This window comes from Gopherus flavomarginatus, chromosome 6 (assembly GCF_025201925.1).
Source record: "Gopherus flavomarginatus isolate rGopFla2 chromosome 6, rGopFla2.mat.asm, whole genome shotgun sequence".
In the NCBI taxonomy this organism is placed as follows: Eukaryota; Metazoa; Chordata; order Testudines; family Testudinidae; genus Gopherus; species Gopherus flavomarginatus.
The window spans coordinates 48,975,973-48,995,057 of NC_066622.1; the positions used below are offsets into that span (position 1 = coordinate 48,975,973).

Genomic DNA, 19,085 nt, shown 5'->3' on the forward strand with positions numbered 1-19,085 from the left:
GTGTGCTGTGAATTGACATTAGCCATAGTCAGGGCAGAACAGGGACTGCATAATCTGCCTCCTGGGAGGGAGTTCCCTACTTCTCCCCTTACCCTAAACTCTTTCTAGTCCCTGCACTGGCTGCTCAGCCTAGGAACAAGCTCCCTGTCCCTGTCAGGCCTGCAGAGCCCATGTAGCTGTGGAGGACTGGGTGGGTTCCATCCTACTGCCAGCCCAGGCTGGATTCCTGAGCACAGCATGGAAGGCCTTGGTGCTGTTGGCCACTCGACAGGTAGCGTCAGTGGGTGGAGGAATCTTTCAAACCAATGCTACCAGCCAGCTAGATTTGCTGCTGGAGCAGAATGGAGGAGAAGCCCTGGCATGACTCCTGCTCTTCCCGCCCCATCCAAGCTTCTGATTCTGGGAGAACAAGAGACTACACAGGAGGTCTGGGGTGAGGGCTTCCAGCAAGCCCCCTGGTTCTGTGTTTGGGCGGCACCATAAGGGGTACAGGTACCAGAGCAGGGGAGATACCCTCCCACTCACCACAGCTGGGAAAACTCACTTGCCAGGGACAATGCCCCACTGGGCTGGGAAGCCCAGGTGCCAGCCTAGTGGCAGGTGCCAATGGGTCATGCTACAAGTACTCTACACTCTGCCTCCACGCAGCCCAACCCTCCTCTACCACCTCCATCCCCAGCCAGGCCATGCCCTGGGGTAGTGTGGGGCAGTTGGGGGGCAGCAACTGTATGTGACTGGGGGTGAGGCACAGAGGCAGCAGGTGGACCAGGGGATGTGTGTGACGGCGGGAGGGAGATGGGGCTGTGTGTGGCATGGGAAGAGGATGGTGGCTGTGTGTGGCAGCAGACAGACGGGGGGGCTGTGTGATGGGGTGGAGGCACAGAGGCAGCGGGAGGGGCTGTGTGTGCCTGCAGCAGGGGTGGTGTGGTGGAGGCAGCACGGAGACTAGGGACTATGTGTGACTGGGGGTGGATGGGAAGAGGATGGAAGCTGTGGCAGGGGGTGGTGGAGGAGCAGAGGCAGTGGGAGGGAGATCGAGGCAATGTGTGCCGGGGGGGGGGGAGCAAGAGGAGGATGGGGGCTGTTTGTGCTGGGAGGGTGGGGGCAATAGGGGGGATGGTGTCTGTCTGTGATGTGGGGTGGGGCAGAAGATGGATGGGGGCTGTTTGTGCCGTGGGGGGTGGTGCAGGCAGCGGGGAGGGGGAGGGGGAGGGGAGCTGTGTGTGATGGGGTGGTGTGGCAGCAGCAGAAGGAGGGGGATGGAGGCTGTGTATGTGGGGGGGGAATGTGGAGGGGTGGAGGCAGTGGGAGGGAGATGGATTGTGTGTATGATGGGGGTGTGTGGAGGGTTGGATCAGCGGGAGGAGAATGGGGGCTATGTGTGCTGGGGGTGTGGAGGGGCAGAGGCATCTATGTTATTCCCTTCTTCCAGTCACCCATGCAGACTGCCAGCTTTCACTGATCTGACCTCAGACACCCCCTGTTGCTGCTCCTCCTTCTCTTTGTCTCACTTCCCAGGCAAAAGGTGCCACCTGGTCACATCCCCCTCCTGGGTCACAGGTTAAATAGCTGGGCAGCCTCACCTGCCCTGAGGGCCTCAGCAAAAATCACACACCCAGTTCCCACCACGGAAGTATTGGTGCAGTACACTGGGAAACTAATGTACACACAGTATTAGTATAGGACAGTAAGACTCACATGCAACATAACAAGATGTATAAAACCCCACTTTGTCACACCTGCCTCTGCACTGTGCCCAGCCCTGTGTCTGGGGCATCAGTGAACACCATAAAGGGCTTGTGGAAGTCTGGGTTTCCCCGCACCGGGCCCTTTACCAGATTCTCCTTCAGCGTGCAGAGAGCCCTCTGGCACTGCCCAGTCCAGACCAGCATGTCTGGCTCACCCTTCTTGCATAGTTCAGTGATGGGAGCTGACGCAGAGCTACAGTGGGGCACAAGCCTCCGGTAGTGCCTCACCATCCCAATAAAGACCTGGGTCTGTTTCTTAGTTTGGGGAGCAGGCGGGTCTCTGCTCACCCCTGGCTTGGTCGACTCTGGCTTTAGGCAGCTGCTCCCCAACTTGTGGCCCAGGTATGACACCTCTGCCATCCCCACCTTGCACATCCCAGCTTTTATAGACAGCCCTGAATCCTGGAGGTGACTCAGCCCCCTCTTCACCTGAGACACATGGTCCTCCCAGGTCTGGCTAATGGCACAAATATCATCAATGTCTACTAGGTAAAACTCTCCATCCCCCTCAGTAACTGATCCATCTGGCGCTGGTAGGTGACCAGCACCTCCTGGGGCCAAAAGGTAGGACCAGGGACTTGTACAGCTCCAGAGGGGTGACAAAAGCAGTTTCAACCTGCCATCTGGATCCAGAGTCACCTGCCAGTAGCCTTTGGTGAGGTCCCTGGCCATGGAGTACTGAGTCTCCCTCAACTTGTCTAGGATCTCACCAGGCCTACGTATGGGCAGGCACCAGACATGGTGATGGCACTGAGCTTCTGATAGGCCACACATAATTGGATTGACCCATCTTTCCTGGGGACCAGCACCATGGTACTGGTAGATAGCTAGATCACCCCTAAAGCCGGCATGTCTCTGACCTCTCCCTCCAAGGACTGGGCTATTTTCCCAGTTACTCTGAATGGGAAACACCTGATGAGAGGACTGGCTCCTGTCTCCACCTAGCGGACAGCTCCGTTAGTGAGCTCAAGTGGGTTGGAAAACAGCTGTTGGTATGAATGCAGCATCTCTCTGATCTGCCAGCAAGAGGCTGGCTCCTGTCTCAGTGAAGAGACTCACCAGAGGATCTTCCCCTTTTTCCCATTGGCCACACATTCTCCCCATTCAGCTGCTTGATGACCTTGAAGGGCCTATCCCAGGCAGCTTGCAGCTTATTCTTCCTCACTTGGGACCCTGGTGATATAGGCTGAGTGGTTGTACCAGACCTTCTGCCTCCCTTGGGCCCTGGCTAGGTTCTCCCTGGCCAGACCCATGAGCTCAGCAAGCTTATCCTGGAAAGTCAGTACATACTCCACCACTGATTCTCTATCGGGGGAGGCTTTCCCCTCCCATTTGTCCCTCACCAAATCCAGGGCCACCTTCTGAAAAGGCTCCTCTGTAACAGGCAGGTGTCTCAAGGCTGCTTTACCCTTGTCCTGGGCCTTTTGCACCTCTGGACAAGGCAGTCCTGGTTGGCAGCTGTCCTGTCCTGGCTGTGGTTCCCCACACTCTGCTGGGGTTTCCGATCCCACTGAGCTCAGCTTTGCCCCCGCTGCCCCAGTGAGGGCAGGCAGCAAGCCCACTGCTTTGCTCACAGCATCAGAGCCAGCATGAGCCACCTCCCCCGTGTGCAGGGGGGTGGGGAGCATCTCTTTGTCCCACTCAACTCCAGGGCTCTGGTTACAGACAGGCAGGTAACCTGAGCTTAGCAGCTCCTGCCCCTGCCAGCCAGGTCATTTGCATTTTCACTGACCGCTTCAGTCTCAGCCTATTGGTTCCCTGGATACAAATACAAATCTTCGGCTGTTCTAGGAGCAGGACGTGGATCCTGTCCCAAAGAGACACAGTCATCCCCCAACAGGAGGTCACAGCTGATATCTTTGAAAACTCCATCTACCAGCCAGACACCTCCTGTGTCTGCACAAGGATATGGACCATAGGCAGGACTAGAGGCTTCATCCCTGGGATCTTCATCCAGGTCACACAGCCCCTCAGCATCTGGTGAGGCTGCACCACTCGGGGCCTGACAACAGTTCTTTCTGTCTCAGGGTCTCGCCGCTCCAGGAATGTCTCCCTATTGACCACCACTTTCTGGGGTTCGAGGGGCCTGAGCCCAGGAGAGTCCATGGAGACATATATGCTGGGGCCAGGAGTGAGAGACAGTCTGCTACCCCGCCCATCTGGCTAAACAGCTCTATGGCCTTGGGACCCAGGAAGGGGGCTAGACACCAGAGCCTTTCCGCAGGGCCAGCCTGGTTCCAATTGCCAGCCTTCCCAAAGGCCACAAGACTCATAGACTCTAGGACTGGAAGGGACCTCAAGAGGTCATCGAGTCCAGTCCCCTGCCCTCATGGCAGGACCAAATACTGTCTAGACCATCCCTGATAGACATTTATCTAACCTACTCTTAAATATCTCCAGAGATGGACATTCCACAACCTCCCTAGGCAATTTATTCCAGTGTTTAACTACCCTGACAGTTAGGAACTTTTTCCTAATGTCCAACCTAAATCTCCCTTGCTGCAGTTTAAGCCCATTGCTTCTTGTTCTATCATTAGAGGCTAAGGTGAACAAGTTTTCTCCCTCCTCCTGATGACACCCTTTTAGATACCTGAAAACTGCTATCATGTCCCCTCTCAGTCTTCTCTTTTCCAAACTAAACAAACCCAATTCCTTCAGCCTTCCTTCATAGGTCATGTTCTCAAAACCTTTAATCATTCTTGTTGCTCTTCTCTGGACCCTCTCCAATTTCTCCACATCTTTCTTGAAATGCGGTGCCCAGAACTGGACACAATACTCCAGTTGAGGCCTAACCAGCACAGAGTAGAGTGGAAGAATGACTTCTTGTGTCTTGTTTACAGCACACCTGTTAATGCATCCCAGAATCACATTTGCTTTTTTTGCAACAGTATCACACTGTTGACTCATATTTAGCTTGTGGTCCACTATGACCCCTAGATCTCTTTCTGCCATACTCCTTCCTAGACAGTCTCTTCCCATTCTATATGTGTGAAACTGATTGTTCCTTCCTAAGTGGAGCACTTTGCATTTGTCTTTATTGAACTTCATCCGGTTTACCTCAGACCATTTCTCCAATTTGTCCAGATCATTTTGAATTTTGACCCTGTCCTCCAAAGCAGTTGCAATCCCTCCCAGTTTGGTATCGTCTGCAAACTTCATAAGCGTACTTTCTATGCCAACATCTAAGTCATTGATGCAGATATTGAACAGAACCGGTCCCAAAACAGACCCCTGCAGAACTCCACTTGTTATACCTTTCCAGCAGGATTGGGAGCCATTAATAACTACTCTCTGAGTGTGGTTATCCAGCCAGTTATGCACCCACCTTATAGTATCCCCATCTAAATTGTATTTGCCTAGTTTATCGATAAGGATATCATGCGAGACTGTATCAAATGCCTTACTAAAGTCTAGGTATACCACATCCACCGCTTCTCCCTTATCCACAAGACTCGTTATCCTATCAAAGAAAGCTATCAGATTGGTTTGACATGATTTGTTCTTTACAAATCCATGCTGGCTATTCCCTATCACTTTACCACCTTCGAAGTGTTTGCAGATGATTTCTTTAATTACTTGCTCCATTATCTTCCCTGGCACATAAGTTAAACTAACTGGTCTGTAGTTTCCTGGGTTATTTTTATTTCCCTTTTTATAGATGGGCACTATATTTGCCCTTTTCCAGTCTTCTGGAATCTCTCCCATCTCCCATGACTTTCCAAAGATAATAGCTAGAGGCTCAGATACCTCCTCTATTAACTCTTTGAGTATTCTAGGATGCATTTCATCAGGCCCTGGTGACTTGCAGGCATCTAAGTTTTCTAAGTGATTTTTAACTTGCTCTTTTTTTATTTTATCTTCTAAACCTACTCCCTTCCCATAAGCATTCACTATGTTAGACATTCCTTCAGTGAAGACCGAAACAAAGAAGTCATTAAGCATCTCTGCCATTTCCAAGTTTCCTGTTACTGTTTCTCCCTCCTAACTGAGCAGTGGGCCTACCCTGTCCTTGGTCTTCCTCTTGCTTCTAATGTATTGATAAAAAGTCTTCTTGTTTCCCTTTATTCCCATAGCTAGCTTGAGCTCTTTTTGTGCCTTTGCCTTTCTAATCTTGCCCCTGCATTCCTGTGTTATTTGCCTATATTCATCCTTTGTAATCTGACCTAGTTTCCATTTTTATATGACTCCTTTTTATTTTGTAGGTCATGCAAGATCTCGTGGTTAAGCCAAGGTGGTCTTTTGCCACATTTTCTATCTTTCCTACCCATCGGAATAGCTTGCTTTTGGGCCCTTAATAGTGTCACTTTGAAAAACTGCCAACTCCCCTCAGTTGTTTTTCCCCTCAGTCTTGATTCCCATGGGACCTTACCTATCAGCTCTCTGAGCTTACCAAAATTCGCCTTCCTGAAATCCATTGTCTCTATTTTGCTGTACTCCCTTCTATCCTTCCTTAGAATTGCAAACTTTATGATTTCATGATCACTTTCACCCAAGCTTCCTTCTACTTTCAAATTCTCAACGAGTTCCTCCCTATTTGTTAAAATCAAGTCTAGAACAGCTTCCCCCCAGTAGCTTTTTCAACCTTCTGAAATAAAAAGTTGTCTGCAATGCAGTCCAGGAACTTATTGGATAGTCTGCGCCCCGCGATGTTATTTTCCCAACATATATCTGGATAGTTGAAGTCCCCCATCACCACCAAATCTTGGGCTTTGGATGATTTTGTTAGTTGTTTAAAAAAAGGCCTCATCCACCTGGTTAGGTGGCCTGTAGTAGATTCCTAGCACGACATCACCCTTGTTTTTTACCCCTTTTATCCTAACCCAGAGACTCTCAACACTTCCGTCTCCTATGTCCATCTCCGCCTCAGTCCAAGTGTGTACATTTTTAATATATAAGGCAACACTTCCTCCCTTTTCCCCCTGTCTATCCTTCCTGAGCAAACTATACCCATTCACACCAACATTCCAGTCATGTGTATTATCCCACAGGTATCTATATCTTCCCCCTCCTTAACCTGGGGCAGCAATTTAGTGTGGAGGTTCCCTCTGGAATTTGCCTCCCGGGGTCCATCCCCACTCACCCCGGGACAGCTCTTTCTGCCTCTCAGCTCAGCCATCGCCAGTTCATGATGCCTCTGTCTCGCCTGCTGTTCTGCTTCATGACTTCCCTGTCTCTCATGGTGCTCAGATTCCTTTGATCTCAGCTCCAATTCCATCTGTTTCAGATCCAACAATGGGGGCAGGGCCAGCTTTAGCAAGTGTGGGACCTGATTTGTACTCACCTGGCGGTGCTCTGGGTCTTCGGCGGCTCTTTGGCAGCAGGTCCTTCACTTGCTCCGGGTCTTTGGCAGCACTCAAGGACCTGCCACCAAAGACCCAGAGTGCCACCTGGTGAGTAAAAATTTAAAAAGTGCCAGCATGGGGCCCAATTCTGGGGAATTGGATGAATTGGCCTAAAGCTGGCCCTGAATGGGGGAACCTGGTGGAGACCCCTTGCTGGTCAGGGACACGGGTCTCTCTGGGACATCCAGCTGCTCCCAGCCTCTCTTGCGGCCCCAGCTGGGTCAGTAACGCGCTTCTTAGAGCGATCCTCCTCTTCCAACTTTGAAATCAGCTGTGCCTTAGTGAACTTTCCAATGCGCAGCCCTCTCTCTCTGCACAATGTCCTTCTTAAGGAGATGATTATAGGCCATCTCCATGCTGTTCCCAAGTGGTGACTGACTCACAGGCCTGTGCTCTCTCAGCTCCCCATGATCCCTGAGAGGAACCCCTCCAGTGCAACAGCCCTTGTCATGGGTCCAATCTCTCTTGGGGTTAAGTTGTAGGCTCCTCTGCCTCCTGGAACCACACCTCTCAGAGCCTTCAGCACCCATCTCTCACTAATCCCCCTTTGTTTTACTGCTCTCCAGTCTTACTGGAGGATGCTCCGTCCATGGGGTGCAGTTTATCCTGCCTCTGCCACCAGTTGTCATAGAGTCACTGGAGCGATGCTCTGGAACTACTCCCTATGAAAACAGTCAGGACTCTGGGTGAACATGCCTCCTCTCTGAGCATACTGTCTCCAGGGCAAGAAGCTTACACAGCTTTGACCTTCCTGGGTCTGACCTTGGAGCATTCAGCATCCCTTTCCACACTGTGCGCTTCCCACAGCGAGCCCACCCAGGCAGTGCTCCTGGGGAAGTCAGAGGGCCCTGCGCCCCAGTTCCACTATCAGACGTGACTCTCAGCCAGCCAGTAAAACAGGTTTATTAGTCAACAGACACACAGCATAGGACAGAACTTCTTAGCACAGAAATCAGTAACTTTTAGCTAAGTCCATCTTAGAGGGAAGGGAGCCCAGAACCAGGGTTCTGGTTCTCACTCTGAGCTCCAAGCCAGCCGAGACTTGTTTCCAGCTGCTTAGCCCCTACCCTGCCCATTGCTCCTCCTCCAGCCGTTGTCTCCTTCCCAGGCCAAGAGGCACCTAGTCACATCCCCCTCCTGGGTCTCAAGTTATGAAGGGCGGCTGGCGCAACCCCCACAAAAGTCACACACCCTTATTCCTACCACCTAGGCATTGGTGCAATACACAGGGAAACTGAGGCACACACAGCATTCACGCAAAACAGTAAGACTCACAGGCTCACACAGAACATAAGAAGGGAAAATCTCCACTATGTCACACAAGGGGACTGGGGACTGTGTGTGATGGAGGGGAGATGGGGGCTCTTTGTGCAGGTGGCGGTTGGAGAGGCAGAGGCAGCAGGGGCACTGGGGGCTGTGCATTACCAGGGGGCAGCGGGAGGGGGAGGGAGATGGGGGCTGTGTGTGCTGTGGGGGTGGAAGGGCAGAGGCAGCTGTGAGACTGGGGGCTGTGCGTGACCAGGGGGCAGAGAGGGAGGTAGGAGGGGAGGGGAGGGGAGGGGAGGGGAGGGAAGGGGGCTGTGTGCCAGGGAGGGGGATGGAGGGGCAGAGGCAGTGGGAGGAGGAAGGGGGCTGTGTGCACCTGAGGTGGGTGGCAGGGGGATGTATGTGCAGGGGGTGGCGGTGGCAGTGGGATGGGTGGTGTGTGCTGGGGGGAGGGGGAGGGGGAGGGGCAGAGGCAGCAGGAGGCAGGCTGTGTGTGATGGAGGGGTGGGGTGGAGGAGCAGAGGCAGCAGGAGTTGGATAGGGGCTATGTGTGCTGGATGGGATGAGGGCAGCAGGCAGACTAGGGGCTATGTGTGACTGGGGTCAGGGCGGAGGGCGCAGGATGCGGGCTGTGTGTGACCAGGGTTGGGGTGGAGACAGCAGCAGGGGGATGCGGGCTGTATGTGGAGGCAGACTGGGGGGTGTGTGTGATGGAGGGGTGGGGTGGAGGAGCAGAGGCAGCAGGAGTTGGATAGGGGCTATGTGTGCTGGATGGGATGAGGGCAGCAGGCAGACTAGGGGCTATGTGTGACTGGGGTCAGGGCAGAGGGCGCAGGATGCGGGCTGTGTGTGACCAGGGTTGGGGTGGAGGCAGCAGCAGGGGGATGCGGGCTGTATGTGGAGGCAGACTGGGGTGTGTGTGTGACGGCGGGTGGGGGTGGAGGAGCGGAGGCAGCAGGAGTGGGATGGGGACTGTGTGTGCCGGGGGCGGGGTGGAGGCAGCAGGGGCATCGGGGCTTTTTGTGATGGGGTAGTGGTGGTGGTGGAAGAGCAGAGGCAGCGGGAGGTGTATGACGAATATGTGTGCAGGGATGTGTGAGAGGGATGGGGGCTGTGTGTGAGCGGGTCGGGAGGCAGGCAGCGGGAGAGGGATGGGGGCTGTGTGTGCAGGGATGTGTGAGAGGGATGGGGGCTGTGTGTGATCGGGTCGGGACGGAGGAGGGGGGAGTGGGAGGGGGTCTGTGTGTGAGCAGGCTAGGGACGGGGGCAGCTGGAGGGGGAGGGGGCTGTGTGTGAGCGGGTCGGGACGGAGGAGGGGGGAGTGGGAGGAGGGTCTGTGTGTGAGCAGGCTAGGGACGGGGCCAGCTGGAGGGGGAGGGGTCTGTGTGTGATCGGGTCGGGAGGCAGGCAGCGGGAGGGGGATGGGACCTGTGTGTGCAGGGGCCGTGTGAGAGGGGTGGGGGCTGTGTGTGAGCGGGCTCGGAACGCAGGGAGGGGGAGGGGGCTGTGTGTGAGCGGGCTCCGGACGGCGGTAGCGGGAGGTGGACGGAACCTGCATACCAGAAGGAGGCGGAGCCACGAGTCGGGGCATCACGTGAGGGGGAGGAGCCTCACACTGTAGCTCCGCTCCCCGCCCACTCGCGCTCCCTGATCACGTGAGGCGGGGTCACCACCCCTCCTTTGCGGCACGTGAGGCGGGCGCCCCGCGCGACCGGAAGTGGCGTAGGGCGGGCCGGGAGGAGAGCTCTGTTGCTGGGCTCCGCGGAGGCGCCGGGTGGCTTCCGCCTCCCTGGGCCATGCTCCCGCCCTGAGCATGGGCGCTAGCGGCTCCAAGACCCGCAGCCTCTGGCCCTTCGCCTCCCCCGGGCCGGGCGGCGCCGCGGGGCCCGGCGGGGAGCAGGCCCTGGCTCGGGCTCGGGCGCGCGGCTGCGGCAGCGCGACCCCATTCGTCTTCACCCGCCGCGGGTAAGGGCGGGCGGCTGCTATGGCAGAGGGTGGGTTGTTGCGCTGCGGGCTGCCATGGGATGGGGGCTGGTTTGCAGGGGGTGGGTTGTTACGCTGCGGGCTGGTTTGCAGGGGGTGGGTTGCTGTGGGAGTGGGGAGTGTTGGGGTTTGGACTCCTGTGGGGCAGGTTTCCATGCGGTAGGAAGGTGTCAGAGCTGGAGGGAGCGGCTTATCTGGGGTAGGCGGGGGCTGGGGGCTGAACATCATGTTGGAGGAAGGGATAGTTCAGTGGTTTGAGCTTTGGCCTGCTAACTCCAGGGTTGTGAATTCAACCCTTCAGGGGCCATTTAGGGATCTGGGGCAAAACTCTGGGGACTGGTCCTGCTTTGAGCAGGAGGTTGGACTAGATGACCTCCTGAGGTCCCTTCCAACCCTGGTTATCTATGATTTGCTATACAGTTCTCTGCCCCCTGCATGATTCCTTCAGATGAACATCTTCTACTGTAAAGTGGCCCATTGGGGTGTCCTAATGAACATGTGGGGTCCAGGGGTCTGCACCTGACAGCTGTGACATCGGAGTAAACTGTCACATCCTTGCAATCTGAGGCTCAGTTGGGCACCATTGTGCCCCTGAGCAACTTTATCTGGAGCCTTATAGCACCCAGTGATACCCAGCACTTGCAAGTACTGCTGGTCCATTTGTTTGTATCCATGGAATATTCCCTGTGGTGCCCCTCTAGGGGGGACTGCAGAGTCTCCATTAAAATTATGCACTTCCTTAGTGATTAAAAGGTACAGTTTGTATACAGGATTTGCACCCTGACGCCCTATGTAGCCGGCTGGGAGGAGGATGGATTTGCCTATAAGGGGCATTCACTATAAAGGGGAGAGATTTCAGTGGTAGTGGTGTTAGTCTGTATCAGCGAAAAAAACGAGGAGTCTTTGTGGCACCTTAGAGACTATCTCCGTGACACCACTGATTTCCTGAGGAAACTACAATGCATTGGTGACCTTCCAGAAAACACCATCCTAGCTACCATGGATATAGAGGCTCTCTACACAAACATCCCACACACAGATGGAATACAAGCTGTCAGGAACAGTATCCCTGATGATGCTACAGCACAACTGGCTGCTAAGCTCTGTGCCTTTATCCTCACGGACAACTATTTCAAATTTGATGACAATATATATATCTCCAGATCAGTGGCACCGCTATGGGCACCTGCATGGCCCCACAATATGCCAATATTTTTATGGCCGACCTGGAACAACGCTTCCTCAGCTCTCGTCCACTCACGTCCCTTCTCTACCTACTCTACATTGATGATATCTTCATCATCTGGACCCATGGGAAGGAGTCTCTGGAAAAATTCCACCACGATTTCAACAGCTTCCACCCGACCATCAACCTCAGCCTGGACCAATCTACACGGGAAGCCCACTTCCTAGACACCACGGTGCAAATAAGTGATGGTCACATTACCACCACCCTATACCGAAAACCTACCGACCGCTATGCCTACCTTCATGCCTCCAGCTTCCATCCCAGGCACATCAAACGATCCATTGTCTACAGCCAAGCACTGAGGTACAATCGCATCTGCTCTAACCCCTCAGACAGAGCCCAACACCTACAAAATCTCACCAAGCATTCTCAAAACTATAATACCCGCATGAGGAAATAAGGAAACAGATCAACAGAGCCAAACGTGTACCCAGAAGCCTCCTACTGCAAGACAAACCCAACAGGACTCCACTGGCCATCACATACAGTCCCCAGCTAAAACCTCTCCAACACATCATCAGGGATCTACAACCCATCCTGGACAATGATCCCACACTTTCACAGGCCTTGGGTGGCAGGCCAGTCCTTGCCCACAGGCAACCTGCCAACCTGAAACATATTCTCACCAGTAACTGCACACCGCACCATAGGAACTCTAGTTCAGGAGCCAATCCATGCAACAAACCTCGATGCCAACTCTGCCCGCATATCTACACCAGTGACACCATCACAGGACCTAACCAGATCAGCCACACCATCACCGGTTCATTCACCTGCATGTCCACCAATGTAATATATGCCAGCCAATGCCCCTCTGCTATGTACATCGGCCAAACTGGACAGTCGCTACAGAAAAGGATAAACGGACACAAATCAGATATTAGGAATGGCAATATACAAAAACCTGTAGGAGAACATTTCAACCTCCCTGGCCATACTATAACAGACCTTAAGGTGGCCATCCTGCAGCAAAAAAACTTCAGGACCAGACTTCAAAGAGAAACTGCTGAGCTTCTGTTCATCTGCAAATTTGACACCATCAGCTCAGGATTAAACAGACTGTGAATGGCTTGCCAATTACAAAACCAGTTTCTTCTCTCTTGGTTTTCACACCTCAACTGCTAGAACAGGGCCTCATCCTCCCTGATTGAACTGCCTCATGATCTCTAGCTTGCCTGCATATATATATATATATACACACACACACCTGCCCCTGGAAATTTCCACTACATGCATCTGACGAAGTGGGTATTCACCCACAAAAGCTCATGCTCCAAAACATCTGTTAGTCTATAAGGTGCCACAGGATTCTTTGCTGCTTTTACAGATCCAGACTAACATGGCTACCCCTCTGATACCTGCCTTATCAGGTGTCACAGCTGGGGTGAGGAATAGCCCCTAAATTATAGAGGTACCAGGGTACAGTCACTTAGATGTGCAAAGTCAGTGGGGTTCAGTAGCAGCTACTCCTTCAGTGAGAAGCACTGAGAAGTACTGAGGCAAAGACGTGGGATCCTGTTGATTGCCTGCCATCCAAGCTTCATGCATTGGGGCAGGGCAAGTCCTATCACCAGTTTAGATTGAGGCTCCTGTTACTGCCTTTTGCTGGTCACTGTGTCTGGAGTTATTTCCGATCAGTAGCTGTTTGAGGCTTTTCACCTCTGGAAAAGCCTCAAGCCTTTTGCCAAGAACTTGGAAGCAGACTGTACCTGCCAACAAAATACTGTCTGATCTTTGTGCTGTTCTGTGGAGCAAATCTGGCAGGGGCAGCCGTTTAGCCCTATCGGGGAGCTAGCAGACAGTTAGCAGAGAGGGAAGTAAATGTGGAGCTGCAGCTAATGCCTTTATCTTAGTGACTTGGTTGAAATGGATTGCCTCCGTCAGACCTGTTTGCACCTCAGAGCTGTTTTTTTGCCAGTTCTTAATTATGTGATTAATATTGTGTCAAAATCCTTTACTTTTGCTTTGTGTTCATTTCCTCCTAATTAGCTGTTGGCATACCAGTGTCCCTCCTGTCTTGACAGGAGAGTGGCCAGGTGCATCTGAATCAAATGGCATAGCTGGCAAGCTGTTGCCTATGGTTAGCTTTATTTTTACCACTCTTCCTTGGATATAAAGGAAGGTGTAATAACTAATGTTTATCAGGGAATTGGCACCGTCTCAGTACCCCTCTTTTTTTGTCTAGCGTAAATCAGTAGCTTTTCTCTCTTTGTGCCCACAAGCCAGTCGGGAGGTGTGGGATTTGCAATGTGTGGAAACAGGGCAATTCAACAGCAATCCAAAATCTGCAGTTGGGCATTTATTTTTTGTTTATATGTAGCTTCTGTCTAGAAAGGAGGCTGTGCTACTCTCTAATCCCATATGTGGCTTCTTTAGAGGTACCAGTATATTGCTTTTGTCTCTTATGTTCATTTCGTGGGTAGGGTAGCATTGGATGGTGTAGCATGGGAGATGTCGTTTATGTCATTGGAGGACTTCAGGCACATGTGGGTCAGCTGTACAAATCTTGGCACACTCAGTATGTATGTGTGCCTGGAGCTGTGGTGTTTACATTAGTTCATATGCTCAGTCTTAGTGCTATATGGTAAAATTGGTTCAGTCCCATAGAGAAAGGGAAGGGTGTTCAAACGTATCATAAACTGGGACAAGGGGGAAGTTGATGATAACCGAGTTGATTCTGGGGCCTTTTATCACCAGGTCATGGGTTCTGATATAGATCCATTAGTAGTGACGCAAGTTGGTTATCACCTGATGATGTAGATTCCTGTGAAATAAACTGGCCATCTCACTTTGGATCCTAGTGAAGAGGTGTTTACATCACAAACCCCACCATCTGTGTGCCTTGATTAACTCCATGGCTAGCAGATAAGCCAGGCACTGAATCGATCAAACTGAATTCCCCTCTTGCCACAAGAAATCCTGAAGTCATTTAGTGACTTATTTTTCCCTTTAACTGCAGCAGTCTCTGTTGGGATAGGAGAGAGTGCTCTTGAACTGCAGGGTCCCCATTTAGTGAGCTTAGTTTGTGGTTCCTATTTCATGCCTGATGCAAGCGTGCGCTCTCTTAACTTAAAACTAGGTGTTAAGTTTGAGCAGTGAACGTAAGACTTGTTCTTGTAGTTAAAAATGGCCTTGTACCCTTTGTGCTGAATAGCTTTCTAGCTTGGCAACAATTGAGCTTGCTTGTCCAAAAGTGAAACTCTTCTGATGGCCGTTGTACCCTTGAGTGCTACAGATCTGCCAGCGTGTGCATGGATTCAGAGCTGATTTACCATGGCTCCATTGGTCTGTATTTAACTGTTTATAATTGCTTCTGTACAAAACCAATCATCCCGCTGTGTGAGCTGATAGCAAACCTTATCTCTGTATGAAGAATGGGAGCAGTAGTTCCAGCTTCTGCTCTCTCCCATCTCACCCCTGGTTTGGCCAGGCCCCTGTGATGGAGGGACTGCAATCTCCATGGTCCATTAGTCCCTTACCTCTCCACTGAGCCTCACTGTGCAACCTCGGGGTGGGCTGATCTGCCTACACAGCAGCTCCTGGCACTTCTATTGAAGTACTGTATGTATTTAATACCAGTTGTCTGAGTGGCTTTATGATGTGGATTTCTGTTCTACTAGGTATTGCACTGAGGCCAACTTCTTGTTTCACAGCTGCTGAACAGCTATTAGATGGAAATGACTCTTGGCTGCTGACAGGCTCCATATCCCATTTCCCAGTCCCGTGGTGCCCAGCCGTCTCCATTGTATAATGTCCAAGAGCGCTGATCTCTGCCAGCCCACTAATGGCCTCTTCCCAAAAAGTTTGGGGAGGGATCATTGATAGCCAGTCCTCCCCGTCCCTTATGTGCTCCTCTCCTTATTTCTTTGCAGCTCCATGTATTATGATGAGGATGGGGATCTCGCCCATGAATTCTATGAGGAGACAATTGTCACCAAGAATGGGAGAAAGCGCGCCAAACTGAAAAGGATCCACAAGAACCTGATACCTCAGGTAATGTGCTCAGAAACAAAAATGACCCACTGTGAGAGATTTTGGCCCTTTGAAGTGTCACCTGATGTGCTGGGGTGCCACTGAGTCAGCCTATTCTACCAGCCTGGGTTCATTTACCTGGTCTTGCTGGGCTAGGCTCACAAGCTTCTTCCAATCAAGCCCACAGACGGGGCCACATCAGCTGCACAGAGAGACAGAGATCCGCTCTGGAAAGATTTAGCCTTAGAGCTTACCCCCACGCTCTGGTGCCCATTCCCGTTAAGGAGTACAAACCCAAAGGTTTTATGAAATTCACCTCCTCCCTTAATGTGGAGGGAGATATGCACAACTTCTTGCCGCTGTTCCCCCCGCCCCCACGTTAGAAATTACATAAACTGGGTTATATTATAAACAAGAAATAAGTTAAACAACTACAAAAGGTGAATTTTAAGTGAATATAAGAGGTAACAGAACAAAGCAGATTACTGACCAAATAAAACAAAATATGAAAGCTGGGCTCAATATACTTAAGAAACAGGTTACAAAATGTAATCTCTTACCCTAAATGTTATTTTAGGCAGGTTGCAAAGTTTCTGTGGTTCAGAGTTCCAGTTATATTTCTTTTCAGACTGGACCCCTGTCTCAGTCTGGACTCCTCCCCTGCCTTCCCTTCAAGTGGCTTTAGCAGTCTTTCTTCTTGGGCAGCCAGGCCATGGAGAGGAGTCCTGTTTGCCTTCCTTCCCACTCTTAAATTGGATTTACATAAGGTGTGAATCCTTTGTTTCCCAAACTTGACTCCTCTTCCCTTCCAGTGGAAAGTTGCAAGAGGTCCCAGGTAATGTTTATTATCAGGTGACAAGACTACCTGACACTGTGTAGTATTGCCTTGTCTGTGAGTCAGTGGCAGTATGGAGCATCCTCAGAAAGGCCAAGCCTTTTCACAGTCCATTGTCCTCGCTGATGGGTCATCAGCCTGTCTGTCCACATGAACCTGATACCTTGGGTAATATGCTCAGAAACAAAAGCTACCCTTGTGGGGACTTGACTGGTAATGTATTAGTGTGTTATGCAGGTCGCCTGGGTTTCCTTTGTGATCTCTTACCCATGGAGCACCTAGGATTTGTGCCAAGTCTCATCCCCTAGAAGACTAGTGGTAGCTGAGTGCAATCCTGACTAGATATGCCTATGGGACATGGAAACCTTTTGCCCAGATTTCTCTTTCTGCTCAAAGCTCCTGAAGGGAAGGGTGAGTATTCCACCCCCACCCTCGTGGCCAGGCCTCCTTGTTCTGAAGCAGAAATGATAAGATTGAGTAGAGAGCAGCTATGTATGGGGGTGTTCTGAAAATCCTGCGTGATTAAGTGCGTGGCTCAACCCCCCTACCTCTCACTGACAGGGGTGAGAGAAACAACTATGAAATAACTTGACAGTTTTAAACACTAGTTTCCAGACAGCAAATGCCAGGGAAGCTCTGACGTTGGTATACCCCATGGAGCCACTTGATGGCGCCAGTCTGGAACAAAATCAAAACTGTGACTTAGTGAACTGGCACAGTGAGGTCAGGGAAGCCACTTAGTATGATACACTTGTGTCAGGAAGTCCCTGATTTCTGAAGCCAACAGTCTGACCTTAAAAATGAACATTGACTCCCTGTTCTGTGATTTACAGTATTAACACTCAGCATTGATATAAAACCTCTTCATCTTTAAACCTTCTGCTCAGGTCCTTGGAGTTATCTTTTTATTATGAACCATAAAAGGAACAATATAACAAACTGTCCTAAAATCAGACAAAAGAATAAATGGGGCAGGAGAATCAGACGTAGGAAGGGACTGGGGGCCCAGAGGTTCTAAATGTGAGGTATTAGTTATGATTTGACTAGTTTTCAGGGGCTTAAAATTCAGAAGTGCTGAAGCAGATGTTAGGGTAGAGCAGACTGCATGCCAACACAGAAGTACTGCCTCTAGGTCAGTGAAAATGGGTGTGGTGTTGCCATTTGACAGCAGTTCAGTGGCTACTATGAGATGAGTTTGGGGGGCCGGTGTCTCAGTCCAGCTTCTAGTGGGCAGCTGTCCATATTGCACAGTTGCCACTAATTGAAGCCATTGTTGGCATTCTTAGGAGAGAGGCTGAATGGGCTGTGTGAAGCAAGCTCCCCTTTCACTCCTTGAGGGGATCCATCTGGGCAGTGGAGTGAGGCACCTTGACAGGATGCATTTTCTACCTGTGCTGTATTTGTTTTATGGACAGAGGACCTCATTCTCCAGGACTGTTGGGCTGGCACCTTTCATGAGCACTAAAAATAGATTGTCTAGCTGTGGCTTTTTGATGGGACTGAGATAACAATGAGTATGGATGAATCCCTGATTGCTATGGCCCCTGCTGGCAGGGGCCATGGGAATTCTCATCTGTTCCAACGCTTTTGTATGTAGTTATGAAGGTCTTGTTTATTTTGCAAAATACATTTGTTGCATTCATGCTATACCCAGGCACCCATATGAGCAGTTGCCACTTCCTAGCAGTAGCTGCCATGTGACAGAACCAGTCCACATTGTCATGAACCAAACAAGGCCCATTAATTGGGAGGCCACAGGTCAAGGCATCCCCCAGCTGCTTTTTTTTCATGTTACACTCCTGCAAAAACTGTGGCAGTTCTCCAGAAAATACAGCTCTTTTATTAAATGTAATAAAACTGTTTTCCTCAGTTTTTTTGTCATCCTTGCACTAGGCCTTTGTCCTTCGCTAGCCTGTATAGTTCTGGTTCTCCAGAAGCCTTGCAAACACAAATGAACCAGTTCAATTCCAAGAAGCATTGTCACCATACTGCAGGTGGAGAAATGTAAGCACAAAGGGTGAAATGACTTCTCTTCCGTATTCTAAACACTAGACCACATTCCCAGCCTCTCGTAAGTCTAGTGGGGATTGCCCTGGTTCAGTCCAGTTCTTATCCCTCTGTGAAACCAGAGCATAAATCCCACTAGCACACACATCTTTTGCCTGTAGACTCTGAAGCTACTTTGCTTTCTGATGTGTTTGTAGTGGAAGAATATTCACACCAGAGCACATTAAATGCCTAAGTCTTAGAGTTCTGCTTTAGTTGATACAGATGGTTGTTACGTTCCCAGTATCACTCCTTGGCCAGAACACTTGCTTGTGCACAAGTGTCTTTTTGATCTTTTTTTCTTTTTGGTCACTTAGAGGCCTTTCTTTTCCAGTCTTTTAAATGACCTTTTAAATTAAAGGTGCCAGACTAACAGCCCTGGAAGCTGGTGACCTTCTAGTCATGGATCAGGTGGAACATGGGCAGTGATGGGCCGAGCTGCTTACCCCCACTCTCATGCCATTGTTGTTCAGACCCGTTGTGCTCAGCATCGTAAGATCTGAGCACCTGTCTTACTTTTAGGGGCTAGTTCTAGCAGCGCATCCAGTCTGTTTTGCCTGCCTGGTGCTCAGAGTGTCAACCAACAGCTCAGTTGTGAAGGTTTAATAGACTCTTGTCCATTAAGAACTGGACTGGGACATAAG

General features: G+C 51.1%; 1 protein-coding gene across 2 annotated transcripts in view; it reads left to right on the plus strand.

Moving 5' to 3' along the window:
- The first annotated feature begins 10,063 nt into the window (after positions 1-10,063).
- Positions 10,064-19,085, plus strand: part of TUSC2 (tumor suppressor 2, mitochondrial calcium regulator) — a 50,625-nt gene continuing 41,603 nt past the window's right edge. Inside the window, exons 1-2 of one of the 2 annotated variants that reach the window (XR_007775097.1) lie at positions 10,064-10,321; positions 15,461-15,581. Coding sequence is in view for 1 of the 2 variants with exons in the window: in XM_050958755.1 (XP_050814712.1) it covers positions 10,170-10,321; positions 15,461-15,581 (273 nt within the window). In the remaining variant the exon portion in view is untranslated. The remainder of the gene's footprint in view (positions 10,322-15,460; positions 15,582-19,085) is intronic. The other variant, XM_050958755.1, reaches the window with a different exon arrangement.